The sequence below is a fragment of the Camelus ferus genome, chromosome 30 (assembly GCF_009834535.1).
Source record: "Camelus ferus isolate YT-003-E chromosome 30, BCGSAC_Cfer_1.0, whole genome shotgun sequence".
NCBI lineage: Eukaryota > Metazoa > Chordata > Mammalia > Artiodactyla > Camelidae > Camelus > Camelus ferus.
In genome coordinates this window covers 19,870,377-19,889,747 of record NC_045725.1, presented here as the reverse complement: position 1 = coordinate 19,889,747, position 19,371 = coordinate 19,870,377, and the positions used below count along the sequence as shown (strand labels likewise).

The 19,371-nt window shown below is 41.0% G+C and overlaps 1 protein-coding gene across 15 annotated transcripts in view; it reads left to right on the top strand.

Annotated features, from left to right (window-relative positions):
• Window positions 1-19,371, top strand: part of TCF4 (transcription factor 4) — a 344,633-nt gene that overhangs the window by 162,912 nt on the left and 162,350 nt on the right. For 13 of the 15 annotated variants that reach the window (XM_032470370.1, XM_032470364.1, XM_032470356.1 and 10 more), the window contains one exon: window positions 7,654-7,718. In XM_032470370.1, the coding sequence (XP_032326261.1) occupies window positions 7,654-7,718 (65 nt within the window). Of the gene's footprint in view, window positions 1-7,653; window positions 7,719-9,111; window positions 9,132-9,308; window positions 9,599-19,371 lie in introns of those variants that run through there. The other 2 variants (XM_032470367.1, XM_032470366.1) reach the window with 2 other exon arrangements.

Sequence of the window (19,371 nt, the reverse complement as noted above, 5' to 3'; positions counted from 1 at the left end):
AGGAGTAAGTTGAGCGATCTCGGGGTTGCCCTGAGTCCTTCAGGTTGTCTAGGGGACCCTTGTACAAATTGCTGATTCAGAAAATCATTACTCTGGTGGCTCAAGGGGCACTTTAGTGGCCTTAGAGAGTTATTTGACACACCTCCCCAGACAGCGAAGTTATCCCATGATTATGTTGATTAATTGCACACTCTGTGGAATTAGTGTTATTTTCCGCGAAAGGTTTTCCTGCATTGGGAAAAGAAGGCACAAACCTCGTGTGCTGTAATGCGCGCTTCGCCTGAGCGTGACGCCGAGGGAAGGGACTATTTTGGCTGTCGTTGTCTAGGGCAGGCACGAAGGATCGAAGGCAGCACTTTGATTTTGCATCGAGAAGGTGAGTTTTGGTGTCCTGGAGGATGGTCATCCAAAATGTTGACCAGTTCTTGCATTTCCATCCATCCAAGGCCTCCAGAACGCCTCTTTGACTTAACGCGCGTTGAGTTGACAGTCTTTGAGGAGAGGATTGTGTTACACAGCGAGAAAAAGACAAACGGCATAGTCTCTGTTGCCACAGTAGATACTGAGAATACATCTGGAGCGCTCCAGGAAGAGAAGGCTTGTTGTACAAACAGGCTTTGGTACAGAAATTGGTAGTTGATGTTCTAGCTTTGTCTGTGTAACTTCTTTTGTTTGTGCTAAGCAGGTTACCCTTTCTTAATTTTAGTGACCTCATCTATACAAATAGGGGTTAAAATGCCCACCTAAGGAATCCTTAGGGCCTGGTTGTCTTAAATAATGTAAGTTAAGTTACTCTGCCTACTATATAGTGCTTTACAAATGTGAGAGCTTTGGGGAGAATTGAATATAGATTATGAACACGGTTCAGAATCCCCCTAAATAAAGACTTTTGGTGATGCCTCGAGATACTCTTGAGTATGTCTGGGATTTGGGTACACCCACTGTTTTGAAGGTAGTGTGGTGTCTAGACGAGATGAGGTGAATCGGTGACAAAAAGCAGCCAAGACCCTAGTTTTCCGGGGTCAGAGCTCTAGGTCATTACTGGGCGCTCTATTTTGATAACTTAAGAATGTCAGTGAAAGAGAAGACTGAAGCTAGTCTTTCCTGGGAAAATGACTCTCCCCCTGCTTCCCATCATCCTCTGCTGCAAACTATGTGCCTAATCACTTTTCCCCCGAATTTGCTTTCTGTTCTCAGTTTACGAAGAAGGGGAGGAAGAGAATTTTCTAGGTTGTGGAATGACTGTTTTATATGCTGGAATTGAGTTGTAATTCTTTTGGCATGGAATTTATTAAATTTGAAATTTTTAAATGCCTCCTGGTACAGTAAAAATCTGCAGGAGAGAACCAATGCTGTTCTCTGAATTTTAGAAATCAGAAGAATAATGTCAGCTTCTGATTTCTTGCAAACCCAGACTCTTACCTCTGAGCTAGGATCAGGGAGAATTAAATTGGACCAGCTAGGCAGAACGACAAAGGTGTGTCTGCATGGAAACATCACGACCAGTCAAAAATGTTTTTAGGTCAATTAAAATAAAATGCAATTCAATTTTTAAACTTACATTATTTATTTGTTGGAAAATTGCAAACATATGTTAACCTAATGTACTCTTTTACATGTTAAGTTTTTTGTAATAGTAATTTCTAAAATTCCTCAGGACTTGTTCAGTAGGCAAAGAGAGGCGGGCAGGTATGTGTATTCAAGTAAATTTAGGAAAGTTATATTAGAGGAAATTAAATGTCTACACTGCAGGACTTCTCAGAGCTTTAACATGCTAAGATACAATGTAAATTTGTGGGAGGAGGGATATAGGTAGCTTGTAACATGTGTTTGCTTTTTTAATTAGCCTCCCCTTGGTTTTTTTCGGAGTCTATTGTGGGGTTACTATTCCACAGAAGAGGCTTGTAAGCAGTGCCGTGTTGTCCTATAATGTTTTTTATTTTCACTCTTCTCTGTGCATTAATACGAACGCGTGTTCTTCACATATGGAATGTGTAGAGATGCAGTTTGCTGCCATGTTTTTGTTGATCTGTTGCTTCCGGTGAACCTGGAGATGGTCGCAGTGCACTGTGCAACGTCACAGGTTCTGGTGTCCATCATTTGCACAGCTCTAAAGTACCTAGAGACCTTTTAGAATAAAACGCCATGTAAATGTAAATCATCACCACCTCTAAGACACTTTCATTAATTTCATATCAAATTCATGAGTCTTTTGAGCTCTGGGATTTGAGTCTTCAGTATTGGGCTTCTCACTTACTTGTAGATTTTTTTTTCCCCCAGAGTTTAAATCCCTGCAGCACAGAATAGAGCTAAGAGCCCAGCCTGTGTGATCAAACTGCCTGGGTTTGAGTCCTGGCTTTAACACTTACTGACTTTGTGACCTTGGGCAATGTACTGTATCTCAGTTTTCACATCTGTAAAATGGTGTTTATATTACCTGTTGTGTGGACTGAATAAATCAGTCTACTAAAGCCCTTTGCACAGTGGGTAAGACAGGAAAGGACTCAGGTATTCTCATGTGGGCAAGGAAGAAAAAGGCGTGGAAAAGAACCGTGAATAATAACCTCATGTGTATTTTCAAAACCTCTATTCCAGTTATTGTTTAATGAAAAATACTCTTTTTCAATATGCCAAAAAAAATTAATAGGGTAACCAGGGATGGGTTGGGGTTGGGGACAGGGACAGAGATTTACTCTGATTCATACGTGACTGTGATGAGTTCCTCAGTCTCGTGGCAGGAACAGAAGGCTTGTTCTTCAGTTCCAGAATGAGGATTGACAATGGAACAGCCTTGCTCAGTACTGTCCTGCAGCATCAGATTATTTTTTATCAAGGTTTCTCATAGGATGATATGTTCCACTGTAGAGGCACATCTTTTCCAGTGGTGAGTGAAGTACCTACCACTTGTATGTAATGTTAAAAGTGGGCCTTTGAAGAATGAAAGGCTAGAAACCCACCCCTGACCTTGTTATCCTGCTGGTCAACCACCACTGGGCTGGATCATCTATGTCACAGCTTATCTCCAGGAATCATTGTGGATCAGTTGTTCTTGTCTGTCTCTCATTCTTTCCAAGTGGATTGGAACTGTCCAGGTGTAGTAACCTACTGAAGGTGACACTTCTTAGGTGTATCTCTGTGAATGAATGAACTTCGAGGCCATTCTTTCCTTCATGTAACATTTTCATTCTCATCCAGTTCCCATGGCATTCCCTTACAACAGGATACTATGGATATGTTGGAAATAAAATTAGAAGTCAAATGGAAAATTATGTAAGACTTTAAAGTGTTAAATTTAGAATTATAGAGACATTGGTTCATCATACTGCCCTCAAAAAGTAAAAACATTTTTCCTTATCCTCCTTGGGGCAGCAAAATGAAGAATGGTTGAATAAATCAGCAAAAGGATTGGCCTTTAAAATAACTGGAAGTAGCTTACATTTTCTGCTCAGATTGAGTTTTTCAAGGGCAACAGGAGAAACAAGTGACTCCTTTATTGACTGCCAATTGGTGCCATTTTTTAATAATCAAATTTAAATATAGCGGGTTTTTTTCCCTTTTTTTTTTTTTTTTTTTAAGCAGCTGATGGGTTCAATTTGGACAAAACACATGTTGACTTTCCGGATTGCTTGCTCCCTGTAGATGCCGACTTGCTCTGGAGAAGGGGCTGCGTGTTGATCTCCTTTGTCTCTGGAAGGGTTGATTGACGGTTGTTGTGTCTGCTCATTTACAGCGTTTTCCTGGTTTCATTTAAAAAATTGTGACATAGCATTACACGTTCCTTGTATACATCATTTCTGCAGAAGAAAGTTGTTTAGCCAATATGTCGACTTAGTTTATGAAATCCTCTCTTGTCGCTTTCATTCAGCCTTCAGTGTCCCCCCACTAGGTCACGTTATTCGTTGCATGCACGGCAGATCGTCACCAGCAGCAAAATTTAACATTTGGTCCTTTTAGGTATAAAAATGAATCAAATGCTTGACAAGATTTGTTTCTGGTATGGATTTCAGAGTTGTCCCCCCACCCTCTTGGTGGGCATACGACAAATGTTACTAATGGGTACTTTTAGTTTTTAAAATATGGACAACAGTACTCCATGCAGTAAAAGACTTGAGCGATTAATGCTACCCTTATGCCTCTTTGGAGTAGTTTTAGCCATGGGGCTTGGCACGGCCACCGTTGTCTTTGTGCCAAAAAATATCCGCAGCGGCTGTGGTGTTCCAGTACCGGAGGGTTGTCTCGAAAATTCCGCAGTGATCGCGCCGGTTTGTTCATCACAGCTATCTCTTTTAAATATTGGGGCAAACAGCATCTTTAGCTCTTTCAAAGCTCTGTTGTGGTTGTGGGGATGGGGGGAGAAGAATGGAGGAAAGAAGCTGTCCGCGCCAGCCAGTGGGTCTAAGTGACAAAAACCCACGCCTGACGTAGAGTAAACACATGTCTTTGGGAGCTTTTGTGTTTGAGAGCACAGATAGTGACTTAAGAATCCTACTCAAACATGCTATCAGGGCTCTTGAAAATTTTATTATCTGAAGCAAATGTTCCTGTGCATTTTAAGCAGAAGATCGACATCAAGACCATAGCTAATTTTCAATGGACAATTTACACAAAAGATCTATATGTTTTTTTTCCCCCTGGAAACTGAGGTGTCATTGTAAAATGGCTGCTTTTTGGTCATTAGGAAATTAGAGGAATAGATACATTTGAGAAGGTGCTTGGGTTTATCCACAATCCCTGATTATTTTGCTCCCAAACAAGGGTTTGGACTCTGAGGACAGATTTATAGTTGAATTTGGGAACAAAAAGATGTAATAAAGTTAAAGGCTTACACTATCAGAATGAGACGCATTCACTGATGATCTCTGGAGCAATCTATTTGATGGTAAAAGTGGATGTTACAGATGAAATCTTTACAAGGAGCATAATCCTTAAAAAAAAAAAAAAGGAAAAAAAAAAAGTGCACCTCCCAGCCTCCTGCTGGCTGCGCTGCCTCTTTGGTACCTCGCAGACTTCGACAGAGTCCTGGACGGGTGCCCATTGATGTCATGGAAACACTCAAATTACTGAGAATGATTCAAGTCTATGCTGGTCTCTTATCCTCCCCCACACAAACAGGAGTAGATTTTTAACCCTGACAACTTGTAATTTGCAGTGGGTTTATTTTTGTATCTGGATAAATATTTTTTAACAAGCAAAATTAAGATTAAGCAGTCTGTATCTGATATGATAGTAAAGAATGCTGCGTCCATGTAGCCAAGAGGACCTGGGGGACGCTGTGCAGCATGAATTCATATTCTGCTCGCCCCTCCCTCCCCTCCTCTCCTTTCCTAGCCCCTGTTCTTTCCAGTCCACTCTCTTTCCTCTCTCTCCTGTTTATTATTATTCATATTTATTCTCTTTCTCTCACTCACTCATATGCTTACTATTTGCACTGACCCCTTCTAATTTTAAAATAATGAAAGGAATCGACCTAACTTTATATATACATAAATGGTGACATACATACATATATATATGTAAATGAACTGAGACAAATCCTGGTAGGAAAATTCATCTCTCCAGGTCTATGTGCTGGAGTTGAGTTGGGAAATGATGCCAGGTGGTGAAGTTCTAGAGGGGGTACCTTCAGTAACTCCTTCTAGAGAGAGAAATGGGTAGCCTTTCTTCCTTCAAACTGTATTTCACAATCCAATTTTTAGAAATTACCAAAAACAGGACACTAGATGTTCAACTTCCTAGGAAGTCAGAGTAAATTTGACCTTATCTATCTGTCTTTCTATCTGTTTGTTTGTTTGTCTGCCTTTCTCCTTCCTTCTCTGTCTGCCTTTCAGCTTGTTAAACAGGTGAGTATTATGTCAAAGGGAATTATGTCATGGTTGTATTGAAGCTTTTTAGATGCAAGAGCTTAAGGAAGGATATACATCATTTGATTGCTTGTAAAGATCGAGCTTTTTTTGGTTAGTATTTGTGAAAAGAAGTTAAAGGGTACAAGTAGCTTTCATCTGACTTACACAGAAGAGTAAATTTGTCTTTTTGACCATGTATACTTCGGAAACAGGCGAATACATCTTTTCTTTAATGCAAAATCCTCATACAATGAAAGTTACTCTTTTGGACCTCCCACGACTGACAGTATGTGAGATGGTGTCCTGTTTTGTTGGAATTGAAACTGATAATGGATTTTCTACTTTGCACTAAACACTGTACCAGAAGTTGGTGGTGTGTGTGGGGCGGGCTGTTTTCCCAAGTTTGAGATTCATTGAAGTCAGTGGAAAAGTTAATGCTGGGGAGAGAGGCTTAATTTTAAGACCCAGTTTTGGCTTTCTTTGGAAATCATCTTCCATTTTATGTATGTAGCGACTTCCATGCAAGGTGCACCTTTGGCCAGGTTGTAAGGTTTCTCGAAGATACGTTGTTTCTGTGGTGCCAGGAAGACGTACTCTACACGTCATTGGACTAAAAGATGAAAATGAACACTGCTACTTCTAACATTTGCGCTAACTTGAGTTGAGGGGGAGAGACTTGGGCTTCGTAAGCTTAGAAAGATCCATTCAGCCCCTCAAAATACTAGATTGGAATTTTCCCATTGGGAAAAAGTATAGTGTCGTCATTGGTGTAAAAGACAACGTACCTTAAGCTCTAGCCATGAAGGAAAAACGTATCCTTCAGTCCTGAGTAGGGTGAGGCTTGTGTTCTGGGCACATGGGCAGCACGGGCCCTTTTTAATGTCCTTGTGTGGACTGTTTTCCATAACAACTCGTTGTGTCTCACTAGGTACATTCTCCTGCTCAGCTCTCTTGCCATGTGGTTTCATTGTCTCCCTTGTGAGTTATTAAGGCTAAACATACTTTTAAAAGAACCAAATGGGCATCCTTGATTTTTATCCTTAGACATGGCCAGATAGCATCTGAGCCTTTATACCGAACAGTCTACAGATTAAAAAAGTGGGTGGTTAGAATTGGAACAAGACATTGACGTTCCATTATCCCTTGCTCTGCTGGGTCTACTGGTAGAACCCGAAGTTGGGTCGGCGTGGGCAGTTTTTCGAAAGCCCTCTCTCCCCCACGTAAACTCCATCATCATCGTGATCATGATGGGCCTTACTCCTGGGAAAAGGAGTTTAAATGAGAGCGGGGGTGGGGGGAGAGCGAGAGAGAGACCTAGAAATTTGAGTAGTTTCTTTGCTTTATTCACCATCTGGAGAGCCCTGATTGATTAGCTTTGGCCCCACCATTAAGTGTCAATATAATCAATGGGAATGACTAGGCTAGGGTCATTACATAGATAATTTGCCTGCTGTGTAAATAAAAATGAAATTGTTTAAATTTTGTGAGAGAAAAAGATTGCGAAAATAAGGAATGACAATTTGTTTGTTAGAGAAAGTGGAGGCCATTGGAATGACAGTTTTTGGAAGTGTGGAGCAGTTTGGCTAAGAATAGGAATGAAGGATATTTTTTTTCCAGTTTATCATAGCCAGAGTGAGGAAGTGTTATTGCCTCTCTTGCTTGCAGACATTGCCAGTCGTGCCTACTTTACGTATGTAAACATCGGGGAAGAGAAGTAGATGTCTGTTACCTGGAGGAGTTTTTTTGTTTTTTGTTTTTTTTAAAGGAAAAATACAATTTACACTTTTTTTGTTGTTGTTTCTCTTGGCAGGTAAAACAGAAAGGGGCTCATACTCATCTTATGGGAGAGAATCAAATTTACAGGGTTGCCACCAGGTAAGTGAGAATCTCGTTTTGGGGAAGGGTTGAGAGAACTGACCTGGTAAATCCGTTTGTTTTGTAAATTAGATGCTGCATTGTAGACTGTGGCATGAATGGACTGGGAGTCTGCCGGTGCCTGTCTCTTTTAAAAAGTAATGAAATAACCCAGAGCATGGAAGTAATAGACACCTTATCGTATCAGAACTGCACTCCCTGGCTTGTTGTTGTATTTTTAATCCGTCAGCCGGTACCAGTGGCACTGTTTGCAAACCGGCGATGCCAGGTAAAGCGGTTCTATCAAAAGAGTTTATTTGCAATTAAGAACTTAAGAATTTCTTAACGCTGGAAATGCTTCGTGCAGCCATGTGTCAGATCCTGGGTTCGGGTGGCCACTGCCCTAAATTATAGTTTTCATAGGGGCTGTATGATGTTGTGTGAAAACAGGGTTGTACTGAGGGATAAAAATGTCTGTGAAAATATGATTTGTTGTCCCTTTTTGTTTCTGAATTGTTTTTGGCTGGAAGTCAAGTCCAGCAGGCTAACAGCAAAGCCGTCTCAAGGGAAGCATGCGTGAGCTAGAAAAATAAGAGTACTTTAATTAAATAATAAAATGCCAGTGTCACACGAAGGTATAGCATGTGTGTGCGTGTCTCTGGGCACTCTGCATTTGCATACTTCAACTCTCCAGAGAAAGCCCAGTTCTAAAAATACTATCAATAGCCAAAAGTGTAAGCTTTGTTTCAAGACAATTGAGTTTTTTTTATGGACGCTTTCTTTTAAATTTCAGCATCAGTACTCATCACATGTTTAAAATCTTTTTTTTTTTCCCCTTTAAGATGTAGACTTTCTTTTTATAAGTGCCTTGGTTTCTTCCTCTGGAAAACTCTTGATAGAATTTAATAATCCTCTTTCAGATTCAAAGCCTTCCCGTGTTGTAGTGTTCACCCCAACAGAATGTGAGTTCTTTTTGTGCTGGAAAGGGGATGCTTGCTGTCTGGAACCCTCTCACCCTCCCATTTTCTTCAGTGATATGGGGGGAGAAAAAAAGATCCATTTTGATTTTTGTAAACAACATGTGTAATGGATCCTGAAAAATGTAAGCGAACAGTTTTAGTAAAGAAATAGAGCCCGTGGGGGACGTTTCCTTTAAGTGTCAGTCACGTTATCTTGAAAGGTGGAATTCTGGCGGAGTTGTGCTTGGTTCCCCCCCCCCCCCCCCCGGGTATATTTGCATTTTGAAAGTTTACTTCTTTGGCCCAGCCACCCATGCAGTCATATTCGGCATCTGAGAGATTTGTTGTGATGAGGTGAACGGGGCTGGGTTCAGAGCTCCTGCTGCAGAGCACAGTTTACGGCAGTTTGCTTGGAAAGAATTCCGCAGGAAAGAAATTTACAGCCCTTGCAGCGCAACGGAAACATCTTTGGAATGTGAGTGCAAATGTTTGGGGTAGCTGCTGGCTCGGGCAGCCAGCCTCGGAGTGCGGGTCTCTGGTATAAAGCTCTCAACTCCGGCCTGTTCCTGTGGATCTGGCTGCTGAGGGTCAAGGCACAGGTCTTTCGAGTTTGGGGGGCGAAGAAAGTTGACAACAGTCCTTCCCTTTCGCAGATGGTCATGGCAGAGGTGTCTGTTTTCGCTGGGCCTGTTTTTCTGGTCAATGAGAGAATAGGCTTCCTCGCCCCTGTGTCCTTTCTTCCTGATAGGAATTGGCGTGATTCCTCACAGACACAAAGATTTCCTCTGCTGAGTAAACGCCGGGCCCCTTGACTTGTGAGAGCGTCACCCAGACGGTGTGAGTCTGTCAGTGCGTGTGCAGGGGCGCAGACCCTCCCTCGGTGCGTGGGAAATACTTCCCTCGGGTGCAACTGAAGTTAACCTTTTTGGGGGCAGACACCAGGTGAGAAGTGGACCTGGGGCGGAGGGTGGAGGAGAGGTGGACGGACTGGCATGTGATGGCTGCGTTTCTGGGCCTCGGGGATGTCTCGTTTTGAGACATTCAGGTCCAGGACAAGTAGGTTGTGTACGGCTGCATGCGCTTTTCTTGAAAAGTCTTCATCACAGAGCTGTGGAGCGTGGCGATCCTTTCATTCTTATTTCTGCTTCATGGTTGTGAGTCTTGCAAGTCCGGACTCTCTCTTTGCTGAGCCTGGGCTCAGCAGTGTCTGTAAACGGTGGGATCGCTTCAGGAGAAAGCAAAGAGCACAATTTTGGAAATTCCCCGATCGAGGAAATCAGGGCTGGAGAGGAAAAGGGGGCATATTCTGAATTTCTGCTCTCGGTGAAATTCGAGACTGGAACAGACCATAGAGTCTCATTCCAGTGAATGAGTTTCTCTTGTGCCGAATTGTTTTTTGAATCCCTGTCTCCAGCACCAGCTATGCAAACCAAAGAGAAAGGCAGAGTGTCGGTATCTTGGGCTTCAAGTCTAAATAGCAGATCACAGCTGAAATGATTCCCCACTGTGTGGCGAGGTGAGTGACTCACAGAGGGGGAGCTTTTGGTTTTCTCCTGTTTACTACCTTGTAGAGATGCCGGGTGGGAAGCCTTTAGAGGATATGCCTTAAGGAGCTCCAAAAACTGCTTTATGGTGCCGTAACAATGTATCCTGTGGACTTACAGGGATGATCACTGTTACAATGTCAACTTGCTTCTGCAGTGCCAGAAGCCTTTTGTTCCCTGTAGAGAAAAAGGATCGTAAGCAACAGGTAGCCAAATGCTACCCAGAGAAATGCATTATTATTGTGAAATGTTTGTAACTTCAAAATGCGTCAAATTAAAAAAATATATATACATCTGTTACCTGTCTCTGGAGGATTTACCACTGATAGTGATAGGCGTGGGACTTTTAAAAAGTGGGTATTTTAGCCGAAAAACAAAAGCTGGCAGGTTCTTTATTATCCATTAAGTTGTTTTCATTAAAACTAGTAACGGGTCAATATGAATTCATTAATGCATTTCCATGTAAAATTGTCAGAAATGAACACGGTGACCTTTTCAGTCTTTTGAAATTGTGTAAAAAACAAACCAATAGAAACCAAAGCGGCCAAACGGACTTTTTAATGTTCTCACTAAATATGGCAAAACTAATTTAAATCAAATTGGGGTACGGAAATCACACCCAGGCTTAAAAATGTTCTTGCCAAATTGCAGCCTCATACTATTTTTTTTTTAACTGGCGGAGAAAATAAAATTTATAATGGAAAGTCTGACAGAAATGAAAATGAGCGGAAATAAAGTTTCTCGCAGGATAGAACAACCTTAATATGATAACCCATAGCTAATACCTAATGGGCATCTCTGACCATGACAAAGGAGAACAGTATCTGTTGCCTTTGGCCTCTTTGCTGCTTTGAATAGGATGTTTGGTGATTGCAAACTTTTTCCCCCCCTTAATCTTACCAAGATCTTCTGTTTTTGAATGAGGTAGTGATGTCAACACAAATGCTTGTTATTAAGGCTGAAGTTTTCCCCTTAAATGGAAGTTCAACATTGGTGATCAGGAAGGATTTGTCTTTTCTTTCTGGGAGCTAGCCCAGGTCTAAAGCAGTGGCTTCATTAGTGTCTCCTGGGCAAGCGTGTGTGTGTGTGTGATGTATGGAAAGCTGGGCCCTATCCCAGGGTTGCCGCTGACCTTGAAAACGCCTTTAGATTTCTTGCCTTAATTTGATTATTCAAGACATGGGAGTACATGGTATATGTACTTCGTGTAAAAGGCAGTGGAAATTAGTGATATTCTGAAAATCAGTAAGATGCCTTGAAATCTGTATACAAAATTCCACAACTGAATATCCCAGCGCATATCTTGTTTTCTCTAGTGAAGTCTAAGTCTCTAACCTTATCCACATTCTTTTTCTTTCTCAGCAAGTCATCAAACAGCAGGGATATGCTGATAACGTTATTTGATGTTTAGATCTTAAAACCAACAGGATTTAAGAATTAGGTCTAATCTCAGATACCTTTGTTAAATTCCAGAAACTCTGAAGCTGTAGAGGACATGGAGCACCTCTATGCCTAATTTAGTTTGCTCACAAACCAATTCATCTTGGATTCATTGGAGTTAAACATATAAAGTTGGTTCTAAAATGAATTACACATTTAAGAGTGGATTTTTTCCCCTTTTAATTCTTTATATATTTGATACAAAAAGAATTCCAAATCACTTAGTTCTAAAACTTTTGGACCTTTTCCATGTTTCTTATCCGAAGTCAAAGTAGGAAGGATATAATCAAAAAAAGGCATGAAATCCTTTGTCTCTTCTTATGAAAATGGCTATTTAGGTCTTGTGCAAGCAGAAATACATGTTGGTTTTCTATCACATGTTACGGGTGAATGTTTGTTTATGGTGTGCCCTGGTTCATTCCTGGTCCTGTGCATCCTTCCTCAGAGCATCTTCTGTCCATGTCCTGCCTGCATTCTCTGTCCTCTGCCTTTGTGCTGCTTTAGGGCTCTGCTTTGCCTTCATGGTGCTTTTCGATTGTGCCATTTCTGATGTTTGTTGAGTGCTGGTTTCCACCAAGATTCTGTAAACTCCTGGCAGGCAGGGGCCAGTCAGCTCTGTCTTGCCCTGTGTGTACTCTGTACCTGGCAGGGTGAAGGCTGTGACGATCTGATGCCTGATGTCCGCAGCATCACTGTTAGGAATCATTTTGAGAGAGTAAAGTCTCAATCACGGTGTATGAGAACCATTTAGTGAGCATTGTTTTCCTGCCTCCGAAAACCAGAAAAATCATACTCACTCCAAAAACAGTCCTTTGGAAGCCCCTTCCTTGCTGTACAGACCCGGGAGTGACACAGAGGTCATATCCTGGAATGTTGCTTGTCAGTCACTTCTCAGGGCTGAGTACGAGCTTGGTGGCCTCACTGTTCTAGGTCTGAAGGTTCTGAAAGGACGGAATTGTAGATGTTCTGGGTTTCCGGTGGGTGTGTTACGGGAACCAGAGGTCGGAGTCCAGGCCTGTCCTCTTTGAATGTGCCGGCGTGGATGGTGGGACAGGAGACCTAAAATCACGATGGTGCCAGACATCACAGGGCCCCAGTCTGCAGGGTGGATGCCATCGTGTCTCGGCCCCTGAGCACTGTTTTTCAGGCAGCAGCTCCTTTGTTTGGAGGGCACTGCTACACCCCGCCTTCCAACAGCCACCCAACACTCCCCAAAGGGGAGAATGGAGCCATTTTTTCATTCTGTTGGTTAACCCACATTTATTGGCCCTTAAGTGAAGCATTAGGTATGTCAGAGGAAAACAAAAAGGGAAGTTTTTGTATACCCTCCCTTCAGTCCCCACCAGCAGCTTCCTGGATGCTAAGGGGGAGACTCAAGCTCCATTTATTTAATTAAAATTTAATGTATGTATGTATGTTCATGTATAACTGAAAAATTGTGCTCTACACTGGAATTTGACGCAACATTGTAAAATGACTATAACTCAACAAAAAAAAGGTAAAAAAATTTTTTTCCTTTACTATAAAGAAAATAAACTGTAAGATAAGTAGAATATAAATTTTCAAATACTCAAAGGAGTTGAAAGAGTAATAAAATGAAGTGCCACATACCCCCCACTTGGCTTAAACAGTTGTTGGTATGTGTTACATTTGCTTTGTATGTGTGTAAGTCTGTATGTTTTTCAGTGCACCATTTTTCAGTGGCAGGTCTGGTGAGAGCTTACCCCTAGATGTTTTCATCTTGTGTCTCTGAAAATTAAGAACACTCGCCTGTTTAACTAAAATACTGTTTTCGCCCCTAAAGAGATGAACAGCTATTTCCTAATCTAATACCCAATCCAGACCCGCATTTCTTCAGGTGTCGCCGTGAAAATGTCTTCGGTAGCTTTTCCCACCAGCCCCCAGACGTTGCGTTTATGCAGCTTTGTTTCTGTGTCTCTTTGTAGTTTCTTCTAAACTAGAGTAGTTCCTGTAATTTTTTTTAAAAAGTGATATTTGCCTTAAAGAGAGCAGGCCAGTTGTCCTTAAAAAATGCCCCCTTCTCGAACTGTTGGATGATTTCTCTGTGGTGCTGTTTAATTCGTTCCTCTATCACTCGTCTTGTCGGCAAGTTGAAAACTAGTTCAAAAGGCTTATTCAGATGGAGGTTAAACATGTTGGCCTGAGTATTCCATAGATTATACTCCGTGCTTCATCCTGCATTTCGTCAGGAGGTATATAATGTCAAATCATGCTGTTTGGTAGAAATGGAGACCCCAGTTCTGTCCGTTGTAAAGAAAGCTTTTCCCCTATGCAATGAACAGTCTTTGGACTGATTCTTTAGCTCTCAGCATATATCCCTGTTCCCCTGTTTTGCATTGATGATACTTGCCTGAATCAGAGGGTTTTGAACTAGTAATTTAAAAAAAAAAAAAAACAGTTTTTCTACATGTAGAGCAGACGTTCTTCTTTAAAAATCTTTCTTTCATTGTTCATTTCAGTGCTGTCAGTTGAAGTGTTCACACATACACAAGTATAATGTTAATAATCCTTGCTTTAAGTATGGTTCCTTACCGGGAGGATACTGGAAGCATTAAAGCATCCTTCAAATTCCTTAAGGTCTATTGATAAGAAAAATAGCTTATGGCTCAGGCTAATAATGGTCAGAAATGCTTTAATTGCAGGAGGAAGGAGGTAATTATAGGTTCTGTTTCCTTGCACATAAACACTAATGTTCTTTTACTGAAATTTGGAACCTTGTGACAATCTCTGTACCCCTAGCTGTTAGATTAATCTTACCATAAGCACCAGAGTTTTTCTAAATTCTCAGATTGCTCCTGTGTATTCTGGTATCTGTTCTTAAAGATCCCACAGGGCTGATCGTCCGTGGGTCACTGTGATGCCCAGTGTGGTTGCTCTGCCAAGGGTCAGTGAGACAGCGGATCCACACATCCTTTCACAACCCGGACGTGACTGATGCATGAATGTCGAAGTGAATGAATTTCTGAACGTTTGGTCTGGGCTTGATCTAGAGGAAGCCTGGGGGACTAATATTAGGGGGCCGGTGTACACGCCCGGGGGATTATTGCTATCTTTACTTGATGATTAAGAAAATGATGCTCAGAGAAGTAAAGGGAACAGGCCCAAGATCACACCCCAACTCAGTTTCAGAGCCAGGATTTGGACTCCTAAAATGTCTGGTTTTAAAGCCAGTGCTTTTCCAACTTGGGTTCCCTGGTGCCCAAGCTCATGATGAGGCTTCTGAACTCGGAGGTCAGTAGGAGAGCCCGTCTGGAAAACCATTTTCAATAGATTCCAGGCCCTGCTGGAGAATCTGGGTCTAACTTGGTACCTAGAACAGAGGAGCTTCCCAGGGTGAACTAGAACGCTGAACACGGTCGGTGGGGGAGGCGGAGAGGAAGGCAGGCCACACGGCTTCTTGCAGCCAGGCCTTTTTTGTTTTTTTGTTTTTTTTCCTTTTTTAAAATAAAGCACATGTGTCTATATGAATAATCTATTCTGTCACATCCTCAAAATTAGCATGTGCTATTTCATTAAAACCAATGAAGATTTCCTGTGAAAAGGCTGGGGTAGAATATGCCAGTTCACATTTCAGCAACAGAATGAGCACTTTCTTACAAATGTATAGATTATATTTGAGACTTGCTTTTTGTGCCGTGTAGGCAGAACATGGTTTGCTATTCCACAATTGTTTGGATTCCTCATAGATCAAATTATTGTTCCCAAAATACAAAAATGACACAGAAGCACATTCAGAAACAATACCTTTAGCAGGCTCTTACAAGTGACCCAGTAATTTTCCGATTATGGTGTGAAATACACTTGTGAAATATACAAAATGACAAATATGTGTTAGAAGTATAGGCAAGTTTTTTAAACAGTTCGGGACAGCTAACACATGAAAAATCAGTGAAATGGCTTTCAGGTGATTTATGACACACCAAAGAAATGGAGTCTTGGTATCCAAAACGAAATTTCACCAGAATATTGGGGTTAACTTCTCTTTTCTTACGAATAGTATTCAGGGGTTTTTAATAACTAGTAGCAATTAGGACTACAGTTCACCTTTATACTTTTGATATGTAAAGAGAAAGGGGAAAATCAGTTCATGACTAAACAAACAATTGATATACGTCCTTTTGAGTGATCGAGGTGTACTTGGCAGAATTTAATGTTGAAATATACCTGCCCATCCTGTGGAATTCAGTATAGCCCTATAGCTTCTTTCCAGAGAAAGACAACAGACTCACAGTTCAGCATCAGAAGAACTTTTCGATATGGAATGGCAGAAACATTGACTCCTTTGTATCTGATTATTTTTGAAATGGTCCCATCACGAAGCAGTGTCCCCGGAAACCCTTACAATTGAAACCCCAAGTTTAAAATAGTGGGAACACTGAACATTACCAAAAAAAAACCCACCCCATAATCGTTTTGGAAATGAATACTTGAGAAAGGATCAGATTTTGAGTCTTCTGCTGTGCCTGATGATGGCATCCCGCTTAGAATTGAAGAACCACATCCTTGGAAAAATTGTGTGTGTATTCTGGATGTTTGTGGGTGTTTCCCTTACTGAAGCTCTCACTCACAGATAAACTAAACCAAGCGTTCGGAAGCAAGAACCGTTTATGTTCATTGTGTTATTTATTATCTAACACAAGTAGTTTCTTGGGAGAAGAAAACCCAGCAAGAAGACAGAGTTGCATGTGCTTTAGCATCTCTAACACACAAATGTTTTTTCACCGTAGGGCACTTCTATTTTGTCAGACATTTCATCAGAAATTGACACATTGTAATTAACTATACTTCAATAATAAGTAAGTAAGTAAGTAAGTAAGTAAATAAATAAATAAATAAGATAAAGGGAGAAGCCAAATTTTGGTGGGATAGCATCTTTAGATTGGCAGTTCCCTAAATTTTGTTGAATAAATATATTATCACTGTCATATTCTTAAGGTACTTAAGGAAATCTATATATATCCCCTGATTCCACTATCCTCCCCTTTCAAAAGACCTCTTCCAGTGAAGGCTTTCTATGATGTCTTAAAAAATACCAAATGTATCTTATTTTTAACCCACCTCAAAGCCACGTTTATGTAACTTTGGGATGGTAATTCACTGATGAGAAAGCAGTTAAGGAAGAAACATCACTGAGGTTTTCAAGCAGTGACCATCCTCCAGAGCTTTCGACGTGGGGGCCTCTGTGTGCCGAGGTTTGACCATACATGCACACAGAATAATCCGAGCTCATTTGTACCGCGATAATGAACAGCAGGGCACTGAATCTTTTCAGTTTTATTGGTATTGTGTACAGTAAGTTATTAAATTTCATCTCTGTAATACACCTGCAGTAAAATAACAAAACATTGCTGCACTTAAGGAACATGTGTGTGGTACAGTGCCCTCCCCCATCGTTACACCCCCCCCAACAGCTGCTTACAGATTTCAGGATCCATTGTGTATATTCCCTTGAGCTCACCTCTAATAATCGAGGCACATCTGCCATTGCAGTATTATAGGCATATGTAGTTTTATTGAAAACTATACCTGTAAAAAAATTAAATAACTCCTACCTCAATTAAATTGGCAAGATACCTTTTGCAAGGATCATATTGCAGACCTCCTGAGCCCCAGTGAGTTCATTTTATTCTTATGTTACAAATTGCTAAATATGTTATTTTTATTCAGCTAAGTAGCGAGCTTTTCTCATACTCTGATGATAAGTCACTTTCCTTTTTTCTCACTTTTGTTTTCCTTCTCCCCTCATCTTTTACATATCTATAAAAAACAAAAAAGAACCTTGTAAGCTACTGGAAGGAAACATTGAAAATATAGCTACCATCAACACAGGATACATAAAGTTGAAAAGAAAGGACCCTAGCATGTACCTTTAATTCTGAAATGACAATTAAATAGAAGTAGAGACTACGAAATCTTTTTTCTTTCTTTTTTTTTGGGGGGGGGTAACTAGGTTTATTTATTTATTTTTAGAGGAGGTACTGGGGATTGAACCCAGGACCTTCTGTATGCTAAGCATGTGCTCTACCACTTGAGGTATACCCTTCCCCTGGATCAAAACCTTAACTCATCTTGTGCTCTGATAGAGATTTTTACAAGCCTCTCTTAGATCCGTTTGATTATCCTAATAGCAAAATAGGAAAGACGATGAAGGGGGATGAGCTAGTAGATCATGACAAAGCTCATAGAGGTGGATTCCTATTGTGTTACATCCCTTACCTTAACATTTATATTTTGTTGAAGATTGGCTCCGTCGTGATGCCTAAAAAATAATTTTAATCCAAATAGGAACAATAGTAAAATACTCAGTGAAATAAACCAAGCATAACTTTGTTCTCACTTCAGGTGTGGGGGGCTATCTGTATAGTTAGTCATAGTGAGTTAATCCTGCCACTGAGACAGTGATTAGCAAAGAAGAAAAGTTTGTGCATTTGCTTCATATTTTTACCATGGAAAAACCTGATGATAGGATGCCCACTGTATGAACAGGAAGAAAATGATATACCCTTTGGGGAAGATACGAAGGTTACTCGGTACCTCGTTTCATAGGAGGAATGTGTTGTGTTATGCGAAAGGACTGTGTGTGAAATGGATGGAGGAGATGAGAGACGGGTCCCTGTCCCCAAAGTGTAGACTCAGAAAATAGATCCTCTGAAGACAGTTGAAAAGTAGAGTTTCACTGGATGAAGTCAAGGTGTATCAGTGATAGTTGCTGTAAAGAAGCTAGAAAATCAGGTTAGCACTATTGATCACCAGTCAGGATTATAAACAGTTGCATGTTTAAATGATGAATTTTCTATTTTTGATAAGAATTTTGATTAAAACCAGTGCTCGTTTGTTCCAGTGGGGGTTGCCTGGGCCAGTGAGATTTCGCTCAGTCTATGATCAACAAGGGTGTTTTCTGCCCTTCTTCTTATGTTTCAAAGGGATTCAGGTTTAGTGAGAGTACAATCCTGAGTCCTAGAGTCTTGAGGGGGTCGTTGCTTACAATGAGGATCCAAAACCCCAAGAGGATCAGAATTCAAGATCTTAGAAGTATTTCAACTTTACAAGTTTCTTTTTTTTTCAGCAGAAAAATGCATTATAAATTCTAAACAAACTTCTCACAAAACTCACATACAAGTTGGGGAACACAGCTTAATTCAGGCCATACCACTCCTTTGAAGTCCCCATCAACTGAACTTTCTTACCTTGAACGTGGTTCACATCTGTGCAACTATCTATTACCAGTACTTTTGAACTGTGAAGTCTGTGTGTCATACTGAACTCTGCAATTCAGAACTGTCATGTGTAGAGTGACTGGCACAACGCAACATCAGTGGTGGTAAAAGATGTGCCACGGACAGTGACATGTGGCAAAGAAGGATGTCAACAGCCACCACTCCTATGACGTTGTCCCTCAAGGAGTCTTTCTGCATCTCTTGACATTTAACCGTCTCAGCCCAGAGGAGTCAACAACATGGACCGATTTCTCTCAGTCCTACTCCCACTTAGCTTCTGAGTAAGATTTGCTTGAATTTGTTTTCAGAACGCAAACCCCACGTGCCATTTTGCCAGTAGAAAGACTATTTAAGCTTGGCGTTTTGTAGATTGAGGAAGGAATTATTCTTTGACTTATGTCTAGGAGAACTTCTTCTCGACTCCCTTTTGCAGAAAACACAGCCACCCTATCATTCTTGGAAGCCAGACTGTCTCCATTTCATACTTCATAAC